Source organism: Grampus griseus (genome assembly GCF_964374135.1).
Source record: "Grampus griseus genome assembly, chromosome: 12".
Lineage (NCBI taxonomy): Eukaryota > Metazoa > Chordata > Mammalia > Artiodactyla > Delphinidae > Grampus > Grampus griseus.
Window position 1 is genome coordinate 48,857,885 of NC_139006.1, and position 25,775 is coordinate 48,883,659.

Consider the following 25,775-nt stretch of genomic DNA (forward strand, 5'->3'; position numbering starts at 1 on the left):
ATTTATTCTCATGCTGTGTGTAGTATTCCTTTGAATGATTACATCATTATTTCCTTATTGAATCTTTTGATGGACATTTGGGTTGTTTTCAGTTTGCACTATTTTTAGTGGTACTGCTCTGAACACTATTGTATCTATTTTGGTTTGCCTAAGTACAAAAGTCTTTGGAGTATATGCCTATGGGTCTACTTGCTGGATAATAGAATTTGCATATATTCAGCTTTTTAAAATAGTATTAAACAGCTTTCCAAAGCGGTTACCCCAATTCTACCAGGAATATGTGAACATTCAGCTATTCCACATCCTTACCAAGACTGGAAATTGTCAGTGTTTCTAATTTTATATTGTGGTTTTAATTTGCATTACTATGATGACTAATGAGGTTGAACAATACTTTATGTTTTTTGTATATTTGGAATAGTCCCTTTGGTGAATTACCAGCTCAAAGTCTTTAGTCCACTTCAGTCATCTTTTCTTTGTTGATTTTTGGCAGTTCTTGCTGGTTTCTTCTCTCACATTGTGGCTTGTCTTTTGATTTTCTAAATGGTGTTCTTTGATGAAGAGAGGTTCTTAACTTTAATGTATCCCAATTTGTTGATTTTTATTACTATATTAAGCTTTTTTGTGTGATGATGAGAAATGTCCTTATGGTACCTTTAGATTTACATCTACAAATCATCTGGGGTTGAATAAGAGTGTTATATGAGATACAGACTGTTTGATTTATTTAAATGATATCCAATTTGCCAAACATAGTTTATTGAATGGGGCATTCTTTCCCCCATTGCACTGTAATGTCACCTTGGTCAAAAACCACTTGACCAGAAATGTTTGTTTCTGTTATAGACACTATTCTTTTGCATTGGTTTTTTGGTCTGTTTTTGCACCCAAATCATTTTATTTTGATTATTGGTAGCTTAATATCTGGCAGAGGCAATCCACCAACTTTATTTTTTTTTCCTTACCTATCAGAGGCCCTTTGTACTTTAATAGAGATTCTGGAATAACAGTATCAATTTTCATAAAAGTACATGGATTTTGATTAGAGAATGCATCTAATATATAGACTAATTCAGGGAAGAATTAAAACTTTGCACACTGAATCTTCTAATCAGTGAATAATAGCTTGTCCTTCCATTGATTTAGGTCTTCTCTAACTTCTCTCAATGATTTGACAATTTCATTAGGAAAGGTCTTATACATCTTTCAGTAGATTAGTTCCTCCATATTTGCTGAGTTTTCACTGTAAATATTTGTATGTTGATTTTTCCTAGTCAATGTACTAAGTCACTTATTAATTCTAAAAAGTGTATATGGTTTCTTTTGGATTCTCTGAATATGCAATTATATTTTCTGTACTACTTACAGTTTTACTTATTCTTTTAAAATTCTTTATTACATTATTGCACTGCATAATATTGATATCTTCAGTGCAGTTTCAAATAGAAGTGGTGTTGGCTGCCTTCTGTATCTTGTTTTCAGTCTCCGGGATAAAGATTGTATGGTTTCACCTTTATGCAAGAAGCTTAATGCAGATTTTTTTAAAAGAAGGTTTTCATCATATTAAGGAAGTTTCGTTCTTTTCCTAGTTTTCTGAGTTTTAATCACAAATGGTATTTTCTGCATCTATTAATATGATTTTCCCTTTATTATATTAATGTGATAAATGGCAAATTGCTTTTTCAGACATTAAACTTTGTATTCCTAGAATAAACAAAACCCACACATACATACATATAAATGCAATTTGCTTATATTTTGCTTAGGATTTTTACATTTATGATCCAGGGAAAATTTGGCTTGTAGTAACTCCTTTCTGGTAACGTCTTTGTCAGGTTTTGCTAGTAAGAGTAATGCTGTCCTCTTGAAATTATTTGGTAAATACCCTATTTGATGGGAAAGTTTGTATGGATTTTTTTCCCAAAATGCTTGGAAAAATTCACTTACAAAGTTTCTAGGCATGGAAATCTCTTTGTGGGAAACGTTTAATTACAGATTCAATTTTTTTGTAGATGTAGAACTTCTCTTAAATTCAGTTTTTGTAAATTATGGTGTTTTGAGAATTATGAAAATTTTAACAGTTCTATTGAAGTATAGTTGACATAGAATAAACTGCACACATTGAAGGTGTACAAGCTGATATACGTATTCATGCATATTCATCCATGGAACCAGTACTACAGTTCAGATCATGAACATACTCGTCACCCCAGAGAATTTCCTCATGGCTTTCTGACCTCCCTACCTAGGTAAAGTCTTCTAATCCATAAGACATTGTATACCCCACTTCCCTATTTACTTAGATATTCTTTAATTTTTTAAATGTTTTGTAGTTTTCAGTGTACACCAGGTTTTGTCACCCTTGGCACCAATGATATGTTGTATTGGGTCGTCTTCTGGTGGGAGGTGGGCTTGGGGGAGGGCTGCCCTGTGCATTGGAGGCTGTTTGCCAGCACACCAGGTCTCTACCCACTAGATGTCAGTAGGATCCCACACCTCTAGTCCTAACAGTGAAAAATATTCTCTAGGTATTGCAAAATGTCCCCAGGGGGACAAATATCCTAAGGCTAAGAGGTTGAGAACAACTGGTACAGAGGATCTGTCTCACATCTTTCATTTGGATTTATTTATTCCAAAGTAGTGTTCATGCCATTGTATCGTTCTAAAATTTCATTTTCTATTTGATGCTGGCATTTAGCGATGACATTGAAGTCTATGGATTGTGATCCAACAATTTTGCTAAATTTACTTGTTAATGCTTTTTTTTTTTTTTTTTTTTTTTTGGTGGTACGCGGGCCTCTCACTGTTGTGGCCTCTCCCGTTGCGGAGCACAGGCTCCGGACGCGCAGGCCCAGCGGCCACGGCTCACGGGCCCATACGCTCCGCGGCATGTGGGATCTTCCCGGACCGGGGCACGAACCCGCGTCCCCTGCATCGACAGGTGGACTCTCAACTACTGCGCCACCAGGGAAGCCCAATGCTAATAATTTTTATAAATTTAGGAAAAAAACCTTGAGATGGCACTCAAAAAGTATGTTATAAAAATGGCCAATAAACATATGAAAAGGTTCTCAGCTTCATTAGTCATGAAGTAAACACAAATGAAACCACAAAGAAATACACTGCACACCCAGGAAGATGGCTAGTATTACAAGCAAATAAACATTAAAAAAATTTTTTAAATCATATATAGACAATAACAAATATTGGTGAGGAAGTGAAACACATAGAACTCTTGCTTTGGTAGGAGTTTTCCACCACTTTGAAAAACGGTCAGACAATATTTATTAAAGTTCATCCAGCATTTAAATTCCTCTGTACCCAATGAAATTAAATATATGTTTACCAAAAGGCATGAGCAAAAACGTTTATGGCCATACTGTTTCAAAACCTAGAAAGATTCAAAACCTGGAAACTACTGAGGTACCCATGAGCAGCAGAATGTATAAATAAATGTCTGTGTAGTATTCCAGTATTTGTATTTACTGCAATGAAAAGGGATGAACTACCTCTACTCATAAGTGTGGGTGAATCTCACAAGCATATTGAGGATGACTGCCCAGTACAAAAGTATATGTACTGTGTAGTCGATCTCCAAGGTCAAAACGGACACAGCTAATCTGTCGTGTTACATTATCCTTAGGGATTAGTACTTGGGAGGTGGCACTATTTTGTTTCTTAAAGTGGATGCTGATAACATGAAAGTGTTCAGTTTGTGAAAATGAATCAAACTATGTACTTGTAATTTGTTCGTTTTCTATATATGTTACACTTCAATGAGAGGTTGTACAAATTAAAAAACAAACAGTTATTTTTCTTTCCATAATTTGGCTCTGCAATAGCCAGTCTGCTCTGTCACACATGCAAGGAGAATTCCCTAGCTCTCCTTCTCACCACCACTTCCTGGTCACTCCACTCCCACCACAACCCCCAGCTACAATATCATGAAGTTTGTAGGTCTGTCTTAGAAGCTGAGCCATGGCTTTTGATCTAGACAAAGTGTGTTATTTTTCCCTTCTTGTTGTACCTTGTTTCATTGGTAACTCATTAAGGTTAGCTAGGAAACTGTAATTAGCATTAGTGTCAGAATAAAAAATTGGGTCCACAAGGGTCCACAGTTGGAATGTCTTGACTAGAGAGAGTTGTTCATAATTAACTTTTTTTTTTGTAATTTGAGTTTCACTTGATCATATTCACTCGGGGAGGGATGCCTATGAACTTCTGAAAACATACTGTATTCAAAGACACAAAAAGTAGACTCTCCCTATTCTTCTTACTAAAGACATATATGTCTCTATAGTTAGGAAACTGTGTAAAGGGTACAGGGGATCTCTGTGTAATTTCTTACAACTGAGTCTCCAATTATCTCAAAATACAAAGTTTCATTTTTAAAAAGGCAGATAATAAATGTATAGAGTCAGATCCCCATTTACCATTTAAAAAAATCTGTTTAAAATAGTATTCATTCCAACTAATATAAAACTTTCCTTGAATTTTTGTCCTTGATTAGAATATCTAATTTACAGTTCCCTGCTTAGATATGGATCTATTGGTGAAAAATGTAACATTTTTTTTCATTCAAACATGAGAGGTTTATGCATTAAACTATTGCCTTTAACCATATAATGAAATATATAGATTTTCAGTTTACCTGACCATATGATACTTCCGATTCTATTTTTTTATTGAATATTTGGGAAGTTTTGTTTGATTTTTTCTGGAAAAAAAAATTTACCAAGACTTTATTTTATAAAATGTCTACAAAAATTTATGATAACGTAAATTTGTATATAAAACACTGCCTTATACACATCATTGTATTCTTTTCTCTAATGTTGCTTAAAGATGTTCTTCCCTTTTTCATCTTTCCAGATTTATGATTTCATTTAGATTTTCTATTTGGTTTCCTGTATTATAGCCCAAGAGAGCAATTTTGTCATTTTAGAATCAATGTAGATATCTTTTTTTTTCCTGATTTCTCAATTAACTAAATAACATATTATTTTGTAAACAGATGTTTGAATTTATTGTATTTCCATAATTTATTTACTCCTTTTGGGGAAACAGATTTTTAAAAAATTTCTAATGTTGATGGCATTCACATTTGCTCCTTCTTTTAGCTTTTATATGTAAATCTGGTGAATATTCTTCCCACTTAATTTTTTATTTGATTTTGTGCCATATGCCTCAAACTGGCTTTCAAAGTACACATGATTTTCTTCCAAAACTTCCAAAACTCCAGGGAGTTTGGCTCCCCTGCCCTAATTGTGTAGAATATTTATATAATTGCACTTGATTCCTGTTTATGAGGTAAGAACCATATCCCGGGCTATCCGAACTCCCAAATGACTGATTGTTCACTTGTTAGTATATGGTTATTATTTATTTAGATGGAAACATTTTTCAGTTATTACAATAATGAACTGTGTCACCGGTAACTGATTTTTAAACAGCTTGGAATTTTAAAAGCCACTCTTCCTTTTTATCATTTGAATACAGTTCGGTGGTTGAGTTGATTGTTTGCATGTAGGTCATACGTGTCCCGTGGGTGAGAGCATATGGTGTGATTAGATCACTCTGCATTTGTGGTGGGGTGGAGGTCTGTGGGTATCCCTCACAGAGGCAGTGCTGCATTTTCACAGTACTGCTTCCCTAAAAATTCCTCTCTGGGCTCCCATATTTTCATATTATTGGTCTAGTCACTTGTATATTGTTCAGCAATACAGAATATCTGTCAAAAAGATTAAAATTCTATCCATTCCTGCAGTTGCTGGAAAAACCGTGATACAGTCATAAAATTTACAATCCTTATTGTCTTACATTTTCATACTATATGAAATTAATTAGTTTTGCATATTCCTGCAATTTCTAATTTATGAACAATAGATTATTCTTTAGGCATTATTATTTGCTTGCTAAGATGAGACAGAGAATTAAAGGGAAAATAGATAGTGTTGTTTTGGGAAAAATTGAGAACTATTGTTGATCCTACAGTTGCTGTAATTTTGCTGAAATTCTCGTATTCCTTTTTAAAGTGTATTTGTTCATAGTAGTTTGTCATAAAGTATGATTTTGGCTCTTTGTTTTCCACTTTACATACTTATTGCAAGATGCTCGCTTTAGTAATTCACCCTTTATTAATGACAGAAAGAGAATATGGATTACGATATGTTAGCGATTTCTCTCATTCAAAGAAGAGCTGTATTTTAGTTTTAAAGTCTGATTGTTGCTCCTGCTATTTACATTGGCACACCCAAGTAAGCCTGACATTCATTAAGAGTACTGGCTTGCAGTCCTGAACATAGAGAGGAGAGACATGGAAGAATTTAGGTTACTGAGGAAAGAGCCAATCATTTACCATGCTTTCATATTTCAGAATGCTTTCCTGTTTCACCTGTGGATTGCAATACTAGGTGACAAAATGAGTTTTCTTGTGACGGCTCCACAGCAAATGCTCACCTGATGTTCTCTAAGTTAGTTTTCCTAGGAGACTTTCTACCAAAACTGCTACAAAAACTACTACAAAATTTTTGGTTCCGAGCACCAAGGAAGGCTTTAGGAGTTGATGAAATTCCTGAAATTGTGTGCATTATGTTGCACGTGTGTATGCATGCACACGCGTGCTTTTGTCTCTTTACTTCCAAGATGTGTTAGTCAAGGTAGAGACTGTGTTGCTGTAACAGAGAGTTCCAGAAAAGGGCAACCCAAACATAATAGCGGTTTTTTCTCTCCCATAATCGTGCACAAGTAGCGTTGGTCCGTGGGGATTGGGCAGTTCTACCCTTTAGAGTTATTCTTTCCCAGTGGTTGAAGCCAGCACATCTCAAGGATTGTGGAGGGCAAGCTTACAGAAGTAACACACAAGATACACACATCATGTTTGCTCACATTCCTTTGTTGAGAACTTAGTCTCCTGGCCACATCTAACTACAAGAGAGTCTGGGAAATATCCTCTCTAATGCTGCTCCAACTCAGAGGAAGTGTGTGTAACTATGCAAAGATAAAGGACAGAATGGATGCTGAGAGATTAGCAGCCTGCCACACAAGAGGTTTCATCTGTAGTTTCATCCATAGTTTTCATCAAATATAGAAAAGGTACTGTGAACCCAAAACATTTAAAACCACTGATGTAAAGTCCTCAGAAATAGTGACCCTATTTTACAATGCATATTCTGTAAAGCTCTTTTACTGTCTTAAAACAAAAATTACAGAAAAAATAACTTTCCTACACACATATTTTATAAAAATATAAATTATGTATTGTAATTATAGTATGCAAGAGAAATGAACAGAAATTATTATTAATGAAATGTTATGTGTTCCAGTATGTAAATGGTCAGGCATAAGCATCTGGGAAGGCTTGCTGGGGAGGAGAATAATGCACATATATGTGGAGTGACTGATTGCCATGGCTGCAGTTGGAGACTGATACACGTATAGCAGACTGTCGATACAGGTTTGGAGTTAGCTTTAGTGATGCAGTTTTCCATGAACAACTTTCATAGAAGTTCTGAACACAGCAAGTTGCAGTTTTCTCTCAAAATACACATTAGATGCATTTGATATCTACTGAGTTTTCCAAGAAAGAAAACTCAGTAGGTATCAAAACTCATGCAAAAAGATGGTGTTATATTCTAGCCTTGGACCAGCACAGCAGGCGTTTTCCTTGCATGCATGTCCTTTGAGTCATTTCTAAGGCATGTGGGGTGCAGGGCATTTCTCTATCGTGTGAATGTGGGCCCATTGCTGGGCCTCTGTATCTTTCCACTCTGCCCTCTAAAGGCTGGGAATATTCCCATAAATGTGAAAATACCTCCCCACCCCACTCTCCCCAGCAGACACACTTCAATTAGCAACTCTTATTTCTAGCAACTTTTCTCCTAGACGTCATCCTTGTCTCCCGCTCTCTGCGGCTCTTCCGGGGTACCCCTATACTCACATATGCACTGTGGTCCTTGCATCTCAGTGGTGTCTATTCACAGGCTTTAGGACAGCCCCCTTCAAGGATTCAGATCGCCTTAAGTGGCCACAAGTGCGTGGAATCATGCCACTCCTTGAGCTTGTCAGCACCTCCTTTCTTCCTTACTTAACAGGCGCTCCTTTGGGCTTGATCTCGGGGATCGCAGTCGTTCTTTTTTCCTTCCCTCTACCAATGTCGCAGAACCTTGGTCCTGGAAGAAACATTCGAGGCCTTCTATTTTAATCACTCCATTTTACAGACCTTGTAAATGAGTTTCATATGGTTACAGTAACTTGCCTAAGGACATGTGGTTAGTTCTAACTCTAAAGCAGGCCAATTATTGCTCCCATATTTCCCTTGAGAAGCAAGCATCCTTTTTTATACTGTCCAAGTTGCCCTTCACTCAGCTTTAGACCACAACTCATCTCCTGAGTTGATGGTATCTTCTAGACCCATGGTGTGTGCGTCTCCCCACCACCTCTCTCTCCAAGTGTCCCCCAGCCTCCTCATACTGGTCCTTCTTTCTGTGTGGGCCATGGTGAATTTACACTAGGAGGACCCATGGTAGCTCTACTCTATTTCTTTTTGCTTAAATTTGCTTGTTAGTGCTGAATTCATTTCTTGGAAGGGATCTTTGAAGCCCCTTGTCCATTTGGTGGTGACAAGTTTAGTTAAAATTTACAGTTGGTAAAGTACCTAACCTGGAAACAAGTTGAGTGCACAATTTGAAGTGCAGTGAGCTCGAATGAAGGTGAAGATGTTCGTCTGCTTGGCAGACGGTCCGTCTCTCCCTCCTCTCAGCACACCCCTCAACAGCCTGTGACTCAGGACGGTGGACATGAAGCTCAAGTGAGGTCTCAGTGTTTCACTTTATTTTATTTTGTTCCTGCTTCCATTGAAGCAGTTCATGGTGGCCATACTCTGGAGTCAAGTACAAACACAAAAAGTCACACAGACCTCATTTTTAAAAAGAGAATAATAGGTGTACATGTAGGAAAAACCCAACAGCATTTGAATTATGTTTCAATGGCAATTTTGTAAGAGTGACCAGGACATGGTTCAGAAAGGCCATGTTTTATTCTGGCCTTTGACAACAGTTTGAGAGTTCACTGAATTGGAGTTTTAAAGACACGTCTGTTGAGGGGTCGAGTAATAGGGTCTCACTCTGTGCTTCTCTAATGCTCTGATTTGCTGTACTTTAGATACCAGGTAACCGTTCCTATAGTGAACACAGTGTGCACAGTATCATTCCCACAGAGTATTCTATGGGGAGCAATGCTCTGAGCTTTCAGGAGTTTGAGAAAGGCCACTCTCACTGGCATAGTAAAAACTCCAAAGCTCTGTAGTGAAGAAAATTGTTGAACTTTGTGTCAACAACGTTAATTGAACATAAGATTATTTCCCTAGGAATATCTCAAGGATCCCTGTCATAGAATGTATTGGGGAAATAAGGAAGTAAAGGAATGAAGGTTAGGTGTGTCATCTCTGTGACAGAAGTAATTCAAATATCAGGGATGGGCGGGCATTCTCTGTTACTAACAAAAAGAGAGCTGTGTGTCTTAGGAGTTTCATTTAGGTGCTTGGTGTCAGTTTGATTTAGGTGGCATGTTTGGCATTTTGTTATAAAAATTTACAAGCTGATTTAGAGTCTTATCTTTATGAAACTCTACCCTTATAATGTGCTATAAGTTGAACTGCTGGCTTGTTATTAATTTGCATTGCAGTCCAACTTTTTTCATGGTCTTTGGCCCTCTTTGCAAATGTAATTTCTTTCTCCAATGAACTGCATGCTCTCTTCAAAGTGGAAAATGTTTAATAGATTACTCAGTGTAATACTTTTTTAGCTGTATTCGTCCAGCTTTGCTCAGGTTGCAAGAAACGGAGATCTGATGAGTTGAGAGTTGGGGGACTTGAAGTAATTACGGGGGAGGAGGAAGGAGTTAAATGCTAGACCTCTCTCTTCTTTTCTTACGTGATCTGGGATATCTTGGTTCTCCTCAGGACATCTCTTATGGTATTTCAGACCTTATCTCTTTCCCTGAAACAGGGAGGAGGTGATTAATTGGTTATCCTAGTTCACAGAATGTCTCTCTGTGACAGCTTTGTCTTTGACACTGATCTCTGGGCCAACGAGCTTTGGCCTGGGTAGCAGGACTGGTATTGCTCAAGGCTAAGGGGCTGATTTCTCAGAAGGGAATAGTAGCATTCAGGTGACCAGCCAGCACTAAGGCAGGCATGCCTACCTGGTACACAGGCTCTCCAGCTGTGATACCTAGTTTCAAAAGCAGATAATTCCTTCCAAATGTTGCTTCTTGGATATCATGGTGTCTGTGTTCAAGTGATGTAAACTTAATAAAGTTCGTACTTAAGAATTCCCAGATATAAAAGATCAGAGACTAAGCACTCAGTAAATGATGGCTAGTATTATTATATATTGATCTTTTGAAGCTTCACTCTTTGTAAGTAGTATCTTTGAAAATTTCACTCACTAGGTAGTGGTTGGGTTCTTTACATTTGTTATTTCTAATTCATGTAACAGCGTTGCAAGTAGGTTTGCTTTTTCCATTTGAATAATGAGACAAACAGAGACTAGGAAGCTGTTATTAAGGACCTGGAGCATCTTCAGACAGATATGAAAATGCAAAACTGGGATCAGCAGCCCAATTTTCTAACTTTAAATCCAGCCCTCTTTCCACTGTGACATGCTGGGTTACTTACTTAAGGAGAATGCCGCGGACATCTTTGCACATATCAGAGTTTGTTTTATTGGTTTTTGTTTTAATTTATTTGTGCAACCTCTACGTCCTGCTCTGGTAGGATTTAAAGTTTTTGTATATACGTCAAGTTTAAATCCTACCAGAGTATTCCTTCCGTGTTTTGTTTTGCTGCACAACTGCTTAATTTGAAAATATACATTGTGCACACTTTGGGACGTTGTATTACAGTAACATAACCCTGGTGTTGATAACCCCCTAGGTGAAGGCTAAAATCCGTTGTCTGCTTTTTTCCCTCTTTGCTACTTTACATCAAAAACGATAACTAAAAGTAGCTCCTGCTCTTATAAGCTCCTACATTCCTTATAAAATCAATTGTTTATTCACCCTAACAAAAGTATCTTTTGGGTACCATCATCAAAAGACTGGATAAGGTTACGTAGATGCATCGAACAGTGAGACAGCTAAACCGCAACAAAATTATTTTATTCAACGATATTTATTAAGTACCTACTCTATCATGGAGTGCAAAGCACTGTCCTCACGGAGATTACAGTCTGTTCTTTCTTTATAATCCATTTTCTTTGATAATGCTGCTTGGAGTCTTGTATTCTCTCTTTTAATCCCCTGTACACAGATACATACACATAAACACACATACACACACACAAACACAGACACATTGGGGGTACTCTGAGGTGTGTCTGTCACACCTACTACCCAATAATAATAATTATTATAGCTAAACTTCTTGTTATCTTTCCCTGAACAACCACTAGTCAAAGCATTTTACATATATATATATATATATTTTTTTTTTTTTTTTTTTTTTTGCGGTACGCGGGCCTCTCACTATTGTGGCCTCTCCCGTTGCGGAGCACAGGCTCCGGACGCGCAGGCTCAGCGGCCATGGCTCACGGGCCCAGCCGCTCCGTGGCATGTGGGATCTTCCCGGACCGGGGCACGAACCCGTGTCCCCTGCATCGGCAGGCGGACTCTCAACCGCTGCGCCACCAGGAAAGCCCACATAAAGGTTTTGAGTAGAAGAATGAATGCCTGCATGTTAATTAAAGGAAGCCCCATGGTATAATAGAAAAGGTATTATTTTAAGGGGTCAAATCCTGTTTCACCACTTACCTACCTCCCTGGTCGTAGCTACTAAATTAATTAGAGTCGTTATTATAGTTATAAATACAACTGTCACTGAACAATAGTAGATTGGGCCATTGTTTAACTGGGGAGAGGAGTAAACTTCAGGTGTAGATATTAACAGACTGTAAATGGGGAATTAAAGGCATACTGGTACCCAGGCCTGGGAGTTCTTATGGCATCTTTTCCTTCTCTAGGTACTTACCCATACTATTGTAGCGAACATTACCTTTTTTCGGTCCCATCCTAGATACTAAGCTCTTACGGCAGCAGAAGCCGTGTGTCCGTTTCACAGTTCTTGGCAAGTAGTTCTTGGCTGCTTATGAAATGTTTGTTAAAGACGTGAGTGACTAATAGATAGTCACTTAAACACAGCTGTTCAGTGTATTAAAGTGGAAACAGTGATTCATTGATTCCCACAACCTCATAACAGAACCTTATTTTATCTCTACAAGGACATGAGCTTTCTTTCAATAAATAAAGCCCTAGTATTCTGTGGTTGCATTGGAAGTTTGCTTTTCCATTTTCCTCCCACAGAGGGAACATTGATGAAAATACAATTATGAGAGAATGTCTTTTAAGATACACACATTCTCATATTTGCGAAAACGTGTTTAAATTTTATTTATATTCATTTGGATCCAAGAAAATAAGTCATTTCTCATCAAGCCCTATCAGATTGTCCCAGTGTGTGGCCAGGGGTTGTCCACAAAGTTTAATGAAAGAGATGAACCATAAACATCAAAACATACTTCTGTAATTTTGAGAGGTTGATTAAAGCTTGATCTGTCCATGACTTGACTTCTGTCTTTAGATGTCTTTATTTCGTTATTTTTACCTATTTCACCACAGGCTACATCTCTTCTGAGCAGGATGCTGACACATTAGAGACATTATTGAATAGAGATTCCTCCCTTTGCAGTTTAAAGCAGGGTGATTCTTAGCAAAAGTGGCAGAATGTAAATGTGTAAAACAATGTCATTAGAACATGATTTTTGTTTTTAATCCAGAAGATTAAGGGAAATCCCATGTAAGTAAAGTAATCGAAACTCAATAATTAAAGTCTTTTAAGAATCAATATCAGGATTCTTTTTTCATGTGTTTTTAATACCATATACGTCCCTCAAGTGAGGCTCTTCTGATTGTATATGCTGAAATTCGTAGCACCAATTATGAGAATATCTTTTTCTCTTATTTCTAGGGAATTCCTTTTCCCTGTTAATTGGGTCCTGAGAAATTGCTTACCAGCAGGTCTTACTCTAGGGGATGGCCTTCCCAACCTCTAATTGAAGACCTCCTCTGCCAACCTGGAGGCTTGGGCAGGTGTCTGGTGGAAGGCAGAACAGTTCTCTTGGGAGGTGCGAGAGATTCCATTCCAAAGGCAATGGTTATCTTAGTTAAGTGGTTCGGTTGTTTAGAGATTGTGTTTCTAGAGGAAGAAAACTTTATTACACACATATAGATGTACATGAATGTATAGATATAGATATATAGATACATGCACATATATGTATTTATATGGGTTTTTTGGGGGTTTTTTTTTGCGGTACGCGGGCCTCTCACTGCTGTGGCCTCTCCCGTTGCGGAGCACAGGCTCCAGACACGCAGGCTCAGCGGCCATGGCTCATGGGCCTAGCCTCTCCGCGGCACGTGGGATCCTCCCAGACCGGGGCACGAACCCGTGTCCCCTGCATCGGCAGGCGGACTCTCAAGCACTGCGCCACCAGGGAAGCCCTATATGTCTTTTCTAATGAAGTGATAATCTATTCCCACAAGACCAGCTGTTATTTTGTCATTTTATAATCTTCGTTTTCAAAGCCCTTTGCAATTTACATACTTGAACATCTCATTTAATAATTAAATGTTGCCCACTCCTCTGCCTCAAGGACTTTATTCTAGTTAACAATTAAACCTGCCGTCATCCTAAGTACAGTGGATCTTCCATCTCCCAAATTCTTCCCTGCTGAACTTCATACCTTGTGGATTCTGTCCCAGTGCTCAGCAGTGACTCCCAGAGCAGCAAGTATTATGAAGAAAAGGAACCTATTTGACTCAGAAGAGAGGCTTTTATTATAAAATCAACTTTAATGGCCTATCATAACAGTGATGACAAAAGCCTTCTACTTTTCCATCTAAATGTTGATTTTGGGAGGTAATATTCTCTGAGATTTCTCTTTTGTTCACATCAGCTTAATTCCATGGACACCTAAAAAAACGAGGTGGAGGGCAGATGAAAATGGTGTCGGGTTTTTTTTTTCTTTAACCTCCATATAATTCCAGATAGTCTTGATTACTACTTTATAATGATAGTCTCTATGTATTTAAAGAAAAGTTGTTATATGTATTTGTAGTTTGATATAATTTTTAAAAGTAATGTCGAATAATTGTTTTCTGCAGTGGGCTTTGAAATTGAGGTGGTTTAGGCTTATAGCATCATCCTTTACTAGTTTTCACTATTTTATTTATTTATTTTTAATATTTGATTTTTGGGGTATACTGAAAATTATCCCATGTCCAGCTCTTAGAAATTTGCATTCATGTTGCTTAACAAGGATTTAGTACCTAGTGTGTGCAAATTCATTGTGCTAGGTTTATCTCATTTTACTGCTTCTGACAATAATACTTTCACAACTTTTAAAGCATCATTTCCCAGACTGTATTCTGGAGAACACTTGTACTTGTTCCATGAGATATTGATAATCGTTCTGGAAGAGGATTACAGGATTTAAAAGTTTGCGAAATACTGCATGATACATATATTCTTAAGGGTTTAAAGTAAATTCTAGCATACTTGAGAATACTTATAGTAAAGAAAACCATTTAACCATATTTAGTAGATATAGGCTATATTTATTGGATGGTAGAATCAATTTCCTTCTAGATAGATTACCCATTAAAATTATAATTACCCCTTAAAATTCCTGTTTTTCAAAGCACAGTTTGGGAAATAGTGTCTTAAGGCAGTTTTAGAAATAGCAATAAAAAATTATTGGCCAAACTGTCTTTAGTATACCGCTGATCCTCTCTCCCTTACTGATACTGTCTTTCTCAGAAGCTCTCTTTCATTCTTTATGCCTAACTTTATGCTTAAAGAATTACATTTTTCTCTTATGGATAAAACTTGAGCCGTACTTATATAGAATCTTCTGAGCCATCTGAATCATACTTAATGGTAAGGCAAAAAATGAAAAATTACCCTTTAGAAAGAATGAATATCCTGACTTTAATTCCTACTGGGGTATAGAATACAAGGGCTCTGGATGCTTGATCAGGGTATAAGAGGGTCAGTAATAACAGCTTATAGTCTCTCTGCTCATTACTCTTTTGCTTTTGCATTAGACTCCTGGCTGGCCTCTCACTGACTAGGTTGTCTTTGCTCTAAAGACCCTATTGATTGTTTTATTGGACACAACAGCTAGTATAGTGTACTGTACACGGTGTTGACCTAAGTAATTGCACGTGGCTTGATAGATATTAGCACATACACAGTACAGATCTTCTTGAAACTCTTTCTTTCCTTTCAGCTACGATGCCGTCTGCTTTGACTTTCTTCCTGCCTCTGGCTGCCTTTTCTCAGTCTTCCTAACAGGATTTACTTCTTCTGCCCATTCCTCCTACGTTGGTGTTCCTCAGGGCCCTGCTTTAAGCCGTCTTCTCTTTTGATAAATCCTTCCTGGGTGTTCTCATCCATATCCATGTTTGCAGTTACACTTTCTTTGCTACTAATGACTAATTTTCTGTGTTTGATTCCTTCCTCACCATTGAGCTTCTTCCCTGAGTTCCGGCTCTTGATTAGATCATCTTTACTTGGATGCCTTCATGATGTCCTTATATTAGCATATCCAAAGAAAGATCCATCATTTCTTTGTCCAAGACACTGCCCCTCCTGTGCCTTTTCCTGTCCTGATGACTGTTTCCAGCATCTACCAGATTATCCAAGACTTGTTCTTGGCCATCATCTTTCATGCCTTTATCTCATTCACCACCCACACACACGCTCACTCAGCCCCATCATTTCTGGTTCCCTTATTCCGCCTGGAGGACATGCATCTTTACTCCCACTGCCTGAACAGTCTTAAGACTTCTCGTCATTTTTTCCATGGCCTTCTCTTGGTACTTCTTGCCAGAAGTCCCTGTTTCTTGTCCTGTCTTTATCCAGGGCATTCTTTACACTACATGCAGAATGATATATCTAAGACATCAATTTGGAATTATAATCAGCATCTCAACCTTAATTGTTTCAGGACTAAACCTCGTCCTCCCATAGTGTTTTCCGTTGTAATAAATAGCAATTTCGTAATTTCAATTGCCAAGGCCAGAAGTCTTTGGTGTCATCCTTGCCTGCTTGCTTTCTCTCATACCACACATCCAATCCATCATCAAGTCCTGTTGGCTCAACCTTCAGAATATAATCAGAACCCAACCATTTCTCACCACCTCTACAGCTGTCAACCTACTATTTGGATTATCTCAATAACTACATACCCAAGTCCCTGGTGAGTCTTTATCTTCTAAAACTATGCTTTCCAATACAGTAGCTGCTAGCCAGCAGTGACTATTGAGCTTTAGAACTACGGGTGATCTGAATTGAGATGTGTTATAAAAATATATACTGGATATGAAAAGATTAGTATACAAAGGGAATGAGAAATATCTCATTAATAACATTTCGTGTTGATTATATATTGAAACAATAACATTTCATATAGGTTGGATTAAATAAAATGTGTTATTAGAATTAATTTCATGTTTCTTTTTGCTATTTTAATGTGATTATTAGAATAATTAAAATCACAGATGTGGCCCAATGTTTATATTGCTGTTGGACAGCTCTAAAGTCTTTTTTAAAATGCAGCAGTCAGAGCTATCCTTTTGAAATGTCAGATCTTTTCATTTGTCAGGCCAAAATCCCAGAGGCTTTCCAGCTCGCTTGGGGGAAAAGCCAGTCTTTACAGTGGGCTCCGAGGCCCAGTATGATCCTGGCCCCTCAGCCCCTGTTTCTCCTGATTCTAAAATCTTTCCATCTCTTAGGGCCTCCTCGCAAGCCCCACCTGAGGGCCTCTGCATTTACGTCCCTCCACCAAGCACGCTCTCCCAACCATGGCTGCGGGGCTCCTTCTTCTCTCATTCAGGTTTCAGCTCCGGTGTCCTGATCAACAGTGAGCATGAGAGAGGCTCGTCCTGGACACACCATCTACATCAGCGGTCCACTTCCCCACACACACTCAGCACGAACCTTTTCGTCTTGTTTTGGCTTCGCTTTGAATCGCTCCCCATTACCTGTAGGATGAAGTCCAAATTGCTAAGTATATCTAGGTGTCCCCTTATGATTTAGCCACTTTCTGACTCTCCAGCACATTTCTCACGCTTCCTCTAAGCAACCCACGTGCCACGCATTCCGAATCACTTGCAAGAAACCCCAAATTAGAAAAAAAGGGATAAAGAATCTTTCAGAGGTGCAAAGGGTTATTATTAAATGTAAATATATTCTCATACAGAATTAACATTCCTCAAACTTCAAACATTGGATGGTTTTCAAGTAGCAATAACATTTTAATCCTTTGAATTCCACTGATATCCATCCCATAAAATGTACGTTAATATAACTGACCCCAAAGGCAAATGATATACTCACCAACAGAGACTTAAATCTCTGTGAAAGTATCTCTCCACAAATAAGTTTTCCTTTAACCATACTTATTTTCTTCCACAACGGCACAGAGTTTTTCTCCTTCTAATTAAAAAAGAAGCATAGCTTATCAATAGCTTATTTGGATACTTCACTATAAGAGAGTTAGGGGAGTTTTTAGAATGAATGTTTCTATTGTGGCTAATCAGAAAAATCAGAATTTATAGCTCTGCGATAAATAAATAAATAAAACTTTCAGGAACGTGTATTGTTCCAGCTCATTAAAATGACATGTCTTTTGGACAGTATTTCTGAAACGCCATAAAATTAATAGTGTATTTAAAAAGTTTTATTGGCACATATTTAATTTAGCCCTAGTGTTTAATTGTGCTGTCTCAGACAGGCTGGAAGCCTGGCAGTTAATATTATTTTTTGCTTTTAAAAGAAAAACATTTTCCTCCCGGGCTAGCTTCCATATTCTTGAATGTGTTCATTTCACACTGCCTTGCATTTTCATGTGCTGAAATCTTGAGACTCTGTCAGAGCTAACCTGGATCTGGTATTTCTTTGTGTTTTAAAATTATGCTGAAATTTCAATTAATAACTAATCATTCCCCTGGCCTGGCAGAACACACCAAACTAAAATCCTATATGTCAGCTACCGGAGTTAAATTGTAAATCTTTCTCTTACACGAAGCAAAGGCAGGGCAATAAACGTTTATTGAGTGCCTGCAATATAATAGGCATTGTGCAGGGACTCCAAATTATGAAGCACCATGCATGTTCTCAAATGTAGAAAATCTAACCTTTTCCATTGTGCCTTCCATAACTGTACCTCATAGTAAACCAATTCCTTTTTCTCTTCAGGGCACTTGCCTTCCACCTACTAGTCCTAACTTTTGGGGACACAGCACCAAATGGCATCCCTTGATTCAGTTCGTATACTGCGTGCCAGGAGATAGTGTCCTAGAAGTGTCCAATTAAAAGGTGGGAAGGCGAGGCCATTTAGCCACTCACATCTTGGGGCTGTGGTAAGACCCTGAGGTGGGATACGTGCGTGGCGATGTCACTGTACGTCACAGCCATGCTGAGCTCAGGTGGGTGGGAGAGATGCACAGGGACCAGAACCATCTGCTGTATGGGGAATATGTTCAGAATATAAGGGCAGAGCCTTTTTCTTTACTGCCACCGTATTGCCTGCACCCAAAAAGCGCCCGGTACACAGGTTCGTGTGAGTGGCTTAATAAGTATCTGTTGAATGAAGATGAAATAATTGTGAGTAAACAGTGAATCCATGCATGAACAAAGTCTTGCCTGAAATTTTCCAAGTGTATTGAATATTTTAGTATGGTTATCAGTATCTTCTTAAATGAGGAAACTCAGGATCTCAAATCTGTGGCTGCCATGATGGCAGCATCCAGGATGTCTCACACCTGTTCAGTGTCTCTCTTTTCTGGACTTGTTGACCATTATCCGGCTTTGAGTTGCTAGTATAATATTTACTTTTAGACTCAGTATTCTCCTTTGCTCCCGAATGATGGTTTAGCTGACATATTCATGAAGGCATGATTTGAGTTAAATTTAAAAGAGGGACAGTATTTCAGTGGGTGAAAATGGGGTGTAGAGAAGACTGCAAACGAACAAAAACATGAGGCTAAGACGTGTCTGAGTGTGTTTTCAGATAGCAGTGACTTATTAGCGCTTAGGACACACGGGGGTGTCTATGAGAGTAAGAGGAAATCTTTGAAAATGTAACTGGAGCTACAGTTTGCCAAACTGACTCAATAGCAGACTAGAACATCTTCACGCCTTCATGAACGGTCCAGTTACTGATTGTCTGTGATGTTCCTCCTCTACAACAAAGCTCCCACTCTGTACTGTATACTTTATATAAAACCATTCTGCCCCAATCCTGTTACTTGCCCAAGACCCTAACCCATTTGACCCCTGGCATCAAGTTCTTCCTAACGACTCACATCCACCTAGATACCCTCCCCTAGCTTTTTTTTTTTTTTCCCCTTTTTAATTCCCACTCACCTCATGCTTGGCATTGTTTAACTTTTTATGTGTTCTGTCTTCACTCCTCAACTACATGAGAAGCCAGCCAAGGACAACACTAATTATTTTTATCCCCCGTGTCAGCAAGCAGAATACATTCACAGGGCAGATGTAGTAAATAGTTGGAAAGTTAAAAGCATCCAGTTCGATGATGCTTATCCAAATCTCTTCTATACGTGCATGAATTTGAAAAATAATAAATTTGAGGAAAAAGGTTAGTAGCATACAGTTGCACAGATTTTAAACTTTGTATACCTGTTTTCTGTGTGCACCCAAAGAGATGAGAAGAAGAGAGCGAAGGGTATGTATGACAGTGTGGGTGTATTTGTTTTAATGTTTCAGAACTTTGTCGTCTGAACTGAACCTCAGACAGTGGAAGAACCCAAGTGATCAGACTAGATTTCTTTAGCTTCCACAAACTTTAGAGAATTTAATTAAAAAAATAATCTAAAGGTGTACACATATGTAGATTTTTAATTTGGTATCATTTAAGGCATATAAAGATGACAAAGATATAAATTTTTTGATTAAATCACATACATTTGTTATACTCACCACTGATAATGGAAATGTCTCATACAGATTTCCTTTAAGTTGATGTATTTAGTCATTATAATAGTCACTGTAAGCAGTGCAGTTTTCCTACTAGGAAATTCATCTTTTGTTAGATTCCTTTCCTCCCTGCCTTTTACCCTGCTGTTTCTCTCTCGCGCTCTTTCTCTCTCTCACACACACACACTCACACCCTCAGTTTTTGCTTCTTCCCTGCATACTTTTGCTTTGAATTATTCTTGATGGAATCTTGGTTTTGTCGGCTTATTTCCTAGATGGGAAGTGATGGAATTTTACGCCTCAGTACTTCAGCTCTAAATAATGAATTCTTTGCATATGCAGCACAAGGCTGGAAACAGCGACTGGCAGAAGGTAAGTTTCTATTTCCCATTATTATTTGACATATTTAAGTCAACAGACTGTAGTGAGATTTGCACCTTTCTCTGCTTCCCAAGTCATTTTCCCCCCTGAAGTATACTTGAGTAAAAGCTCACATCCTATTTCAAATGACTTCATTAATTCTTTTGTTATACTTCGCATTTTTGATGTCCAGTATTTTTATTAATTAATTAACTTATTTATTTTTGCTGTGTTGGGTCTTCGTTTCTGTGCGAGGGCTTAACTAGAGAAAGTCCAGTATTTTTGAAGAAAGCATGACGTTATCTGGAACATAATAAAATTTTTTGATATGGCAAGATTTTCTTTGGAATAATCATTTTAATTATGTGTTTGATGCATTGTGTATTCTCTAATGTCCAAGAGCCTGGAAGAATCTTCTTTTAATGCAGTCTTCCCCTGAAGCCACCACTTCATCTTATCATTCCTTTAGTCACCAAGCTTCATGAAAGACTAAAAAATACCCAGTGTTACCACATTTTTACTCCCTTAGCCACTCACATGTTTATGGTTGGGTGTGACCCCACCATACACAATGGGAACAGTCCCTTCTAGAGGATAAGAATGGCTTTCTCATTACAAAAAAAAAGTTCACTTTCCTCTTCTCAGTCCTTGGCATTTCATCTTCCTTCTCCTATGTCTCACTTGTTATCTACCCCATCTAATTTGAAACCATCTGCCTTCGACATTCATAATATATTTTAAATTGTGTCCCCAGGCTACCTTTCTGACAGCCTTTTCTCACCTTCCTTCAGGAGCTCCTGTTCTTTCACCTGATGGTAAATGGTGATGTCTCCACCATTCTCCTCCCTGCTATTTGCTTTTGCAACTATTCCCATGCTCTAAGAGCCTCATTCAGCTAGTTTCAGCTATATAGCCCACATGCTGAGAACGTCCAAATCTGGCTGGAAGTCCTCTTTCCCAATCCTTTGCTGCTCCATTCCACAAACCTGCTGGATCTTTCCAGTATCAGGCACCTTAAAACCAAAATGCCAGTATTAAACTCTCTTCCCTTTTTCTTTCTTTTTTTTTTTTTTTTTTTGCGGTACGCGGGCCTCTCACTGTTGTGGCCTCTCCCGTTGCGGAGCACAGGCTCCGGACGCGCAGGCTCAGCGGCCATGACTCACGGGCCCAGCCGCTCCGCGGCATGTGGGATCTTCCCGGACCGGGACACGAACCCGTGTCCCCTGCATCGGCAGGCGGACTCTCAACCACTGCGCCACCAGGGAAGCACTCTCTTCCCTTTTAATGTCTACTATTTCTTCTGCCTTCTGTCTACTAAGGTCACCCCCTTTTCTCACAGCTCCTCACTTTGAAACCTTGATGATGTCTTTGTTCCTCTTCCTTCTCCCCAGGTCTATCTGGTTATGAACTGTTACTTGTGTCTTTGAATCTTCTCCAACATTCTCAAGATGCTGGCCTGACTGTAATCTCCATCTCTCATCTATGCTACTCAGTAGCCTCCCAACCAGTTTCTAAGTTGCTTATTTGGACATATTCCTCCCTCAGTGAACACCGCCAGGACCTCCCTCTGTCTCTTACAGGAAAAATTCAGGGCTCTCTTTAAAACATGTGTTGGGTAATTGGCCACTGCCTACCTTTCCTATTTCATTTCATCCTGTGGTCTACTCATAACTGGCCACTCAAAAGCACGTAAATATACGTATTCATATCTCTGTGCCTTGTGAACTAATTACTGTATGAAAGCTTGGTCATCTTTCAAAAGCTAACTCAAGGATCAGGTTCTATGTATGGTCTTCCCTAATCAATTTAGGGAGGATTAAGTACTTTCCCTTCATTTATTCTTATGACCTATACAGGGCTTTCCACATTGTGTTATTATACTCAACTGTGTGCTTTTTCTTTCACCAGACTGGTTTCATCAAGGACAGTGAATATACACTTTCACTTACAACGCCTAGCACTCAGTACATTTGCTAAATGCTTTGGAGTCTGTCTAAGACTAAATGACTGAGTGATGTTCATAAAAAAGGAAGCTGTAGAAATATTATCAGTGCTCAGCTTTTTTACCTTTTGGCATCCATAAAAGTTTATTCAAATTAGTTACATGTTTTCTTTATTAACTGGCAAAATATATGACAACTTTTACTCAATATCTAAGCATTTTCTTTCTAGGAGAGTTTACTCCAGAAATGCAATTGCGGATAAGGCAAGAAATTGAAAAGGAAAAGAAAACAGAACCCTGGAAAGAAAAATTCTTCGAAAGGTTTTATGGAGAAAAGTAAGTACTAGAGTATCTTCTTCTCATTTCTCTGAGAAGGAAATGAAAATGTAATTCTCCGTTTCACTTAGCACATGCTATAAAACTTTATAAATGTGTGATAAAAGGCAGTAGTCTCTCAGTGTAAGAAATTGCAGGTAAAATTATATGGCATATCGGCACTTAAATTTTAAAAAATGCATTTTCAAGGGTTTATAACTTGTCCATGAAAATTCATTTTGGACTGAAAATAGCACATGAAATTCTATAGAAGTCAATTTTGGCTTTCCTAACTGGATTTTAGTAAAAATCTCCTGTTTTTTTTTAATCTAAGCATTTTCATTAATAAATGCATTAGAGATAAGTAGTCTTGGACACATATTTAATTCTCACATTTTTTTCCAAAAATTTTGACTCTCCATATACATTTGTTTCATCCTTATTTGGGGGAGAGCCTGAGGTATTACCCTTTACTCTATCCATTTTCCTCTTTATGTAAAAGCACTTTTTTAAAAACATATTTTATTCAAGTAGTTGATTTGCAGTGTGTTAATTTCTGCTGTACAGCAAGGTGATTCAGTTATACATGTATATACATTATCTTTTATATTCTTTTCCATTATGGTTTATCATAGGATATTGAATATAGTTCCCTGTGCTATACAGTAGGACCTTGTTTATCCATTCTACATATATATAATAGTTTGCATCTGCTAATCCCAAACTCCCAGTCCATCCTGCCCCCAGCCCCACTCGGCAACCAGAAGTCTGTTCTCTGTGTCTATGAATCTGTTTCATAGATAAGTTCATTCGTGTCATATTTTAGATTCCACATATAAGTGATATCATACGGTATTTGTCTTTCTCTGTGTGACTTAACTTCACTTAGTATGATAATCTCTAGGTACATCCATCCGTGTTGCTGTAAATGACATTATTTCATTATTTTTTTATGGCTAGGTAATATTCCATTGTGTATATATACACACCACATCTTTATCCATTCATCTTTTGATGGACGTTTAGGTTGTTTCCATGTCTTGGCTATTATGAATAGTGCTGCTATGAACATATGGGTGCATATATCATTTTGAATTATAGTTTGGTCTGGATATATGCCCATGAGTGGGATTGCTGGATCATACGGCAACTCTGTTTTTAGCTTTTTGAGGAACCTCCATACTGTTTTCCATTAGTGACTGCACCAATGTACATGCCCACCAATAGTGTAGGAGGCTATAACCGCTTTTTAATTTATTATTATTTGTGTATGTGTGTGTTTTAAAAATAATACCAGTCACACCTAAGTATGGTACTGACTGAGCTAATTTGAAAGTAGTTTCTCCTTTGCCTCATGGTTAACAGGAACATATTCTCCTTGGGCAGAATTTGAATTTCACAGACAGCCAGATCCCTAAGAAAGAAAGAGGGATTTAAGAGCTGACAATTGACACCAACGTTAGATCATCATGGATAGAGTAATTTGTGCTTTAATTCCCACATACACAATTAATGCTTGAAAGTCTTTTTTTTTTTTTTTTGCTCTAGTCCAACTGCTGTAGAATTTTTATCTGTAACTTGAAAAAAAATTTTTTTTACATCTTTATTGGAGTATAATTGCTTTACAATGGTGTGTTAGTTTCTGCTTTATAACAAAGTGAATCAGCTATACATATACATATGTTCCCATATCTCTTCCCTCTTGCGTCTCCCTCCCTCCCACCCTCCCTATCCCACCCCTCAAAGCACTGAGCTGATCTCCCTGTGCTATGCAGCTGCTTCCCATTAGCTATCTATTTTACGTTTGGTAGTGTATATATGTCCATGCCACTCTCTCGCTTTCTCACAGCTTACCCTTCCCTCTCCCCATATCCTCAAGTCCATTCTCTAGTAGGTCTGTGTCTTTATTCCTGTCTTACCCCTAGGTTCTTCATGACATTTTTTTTTCTTAAATTCCATATATATGTGTTAGCATACGGTATTTGTCTTTCTCTTTCGGACTTACTTCACTGTGTATGACAGACTCTAGGTCCATCCACCTCATTACAAGTAGCTCAGTTTCGTTGCTTTTTATGGCTGAGTAATATTCCATTGTATATATGTGCCACATCTTCTATATCCATTCATCCAGTGATGGACACTTAGGTTGTTTCCATCTCCTGCCTATTGTAAATAGAGCTGCAATGAACATGTTGGTACATGACTCTTTCTGAATTTTGGTTTTCTCAGGGTATATGCCCAGGAGTGGGATTGCTGGGTCATATGGTAGGTCTATTTGTAGTTTTTTAAGGAACCTCCATACTGTTCTCCATAGTGGCTGTACCAGTTCACATTCCCACCAGCAGTGCAAGAGTGTTCCTTTTTCTCCACATCCTCTCCAGCATTTATTGTTTCTAGATTTTTTGATGATAGCTATTCAGACTGGTGTGAGATGATATCTCATTGTAGTTTTGATTTGCATTTCTCTAATGATTAATGATGTTGAGCATTCTTTCATGTGTTTGTTGGCAATCTGTAGATCTTCTTTGGAGAAATGTCTATTTAGGCCTTCTGCCCAGTTTTGGATTGGGTTGTTTTTTATATTGAGGGGCATGAGCTGCTTGTAAATTTTTTTTTTTTTTTTTTTTTTTTTTTGGCGTTATGTGGGCCTCTCACTGTCGTGGCCTCTCTCGTTGCGGAGCACAGGCTCCGGACATGCTGGCTCAGCGGCCATGGCTTATGGGCCTAGCCGCTCTGCGGCATGTGGGATCTTCCTGGACCAGGGCACGAACCCATGTCCCCTGCATCGGCAGGTGGACTCTCAACCACTGCGCCACCAGGGAAGCCCTGCTTGTAAATTTTGAAGAGTAATCCTTTGTCAGTTACTTCATCTGCAAATATTTTCTCCCATTCTGAGGGTTGTCTTTTGGTCTTGTTTATGGTTTCCTTTGCTGTGCAAAAGCTTTGAAGTTTCATTAGGTCCCATTTGTTTATTTTTGTTTTTATTTCTATTTCTCTAGGAGGTGGGTCAAAAAGGATCTTGCTGTGATTTATGTCATAGAGTGTTCTGCCTATGTTTTCCTCTAAGAGTTTTATAGTGTCTGGCCTTACATTTAG

At 38.2% G+C, this 25,775-nt stretch overlaps 1 protein-coding gene across 2 annotated transcripts in view; it reads left to right on the forward strand.

The window, feature by feature from the left end:
* ASXL3 (ASXL transcriptional regulator 3) overlaps positions 1–25,775 on the forward strand; it is a gene marked incomplete at both ends in the record, with an annotated part of 172,526 nt that overhangs the window by 129,315 nt on the left and 17,436 nt on the right. For both annotated transcript variants that reach the window (XM_082668052.1, XM_082668053.1), the window contains 2 exons: positions 20,338–20,434; positions 22,595–22,700. In XM_082668052.1, the coding sequence (XP_082524178.1) occupies positions 20,338–20,434; positions 22,595–22,700 (203 nt within the window). The remainder of the gene's footprint in view (positions 1–20,337; positions 20,435–22,594; positions 22,701–25,775) is intronic.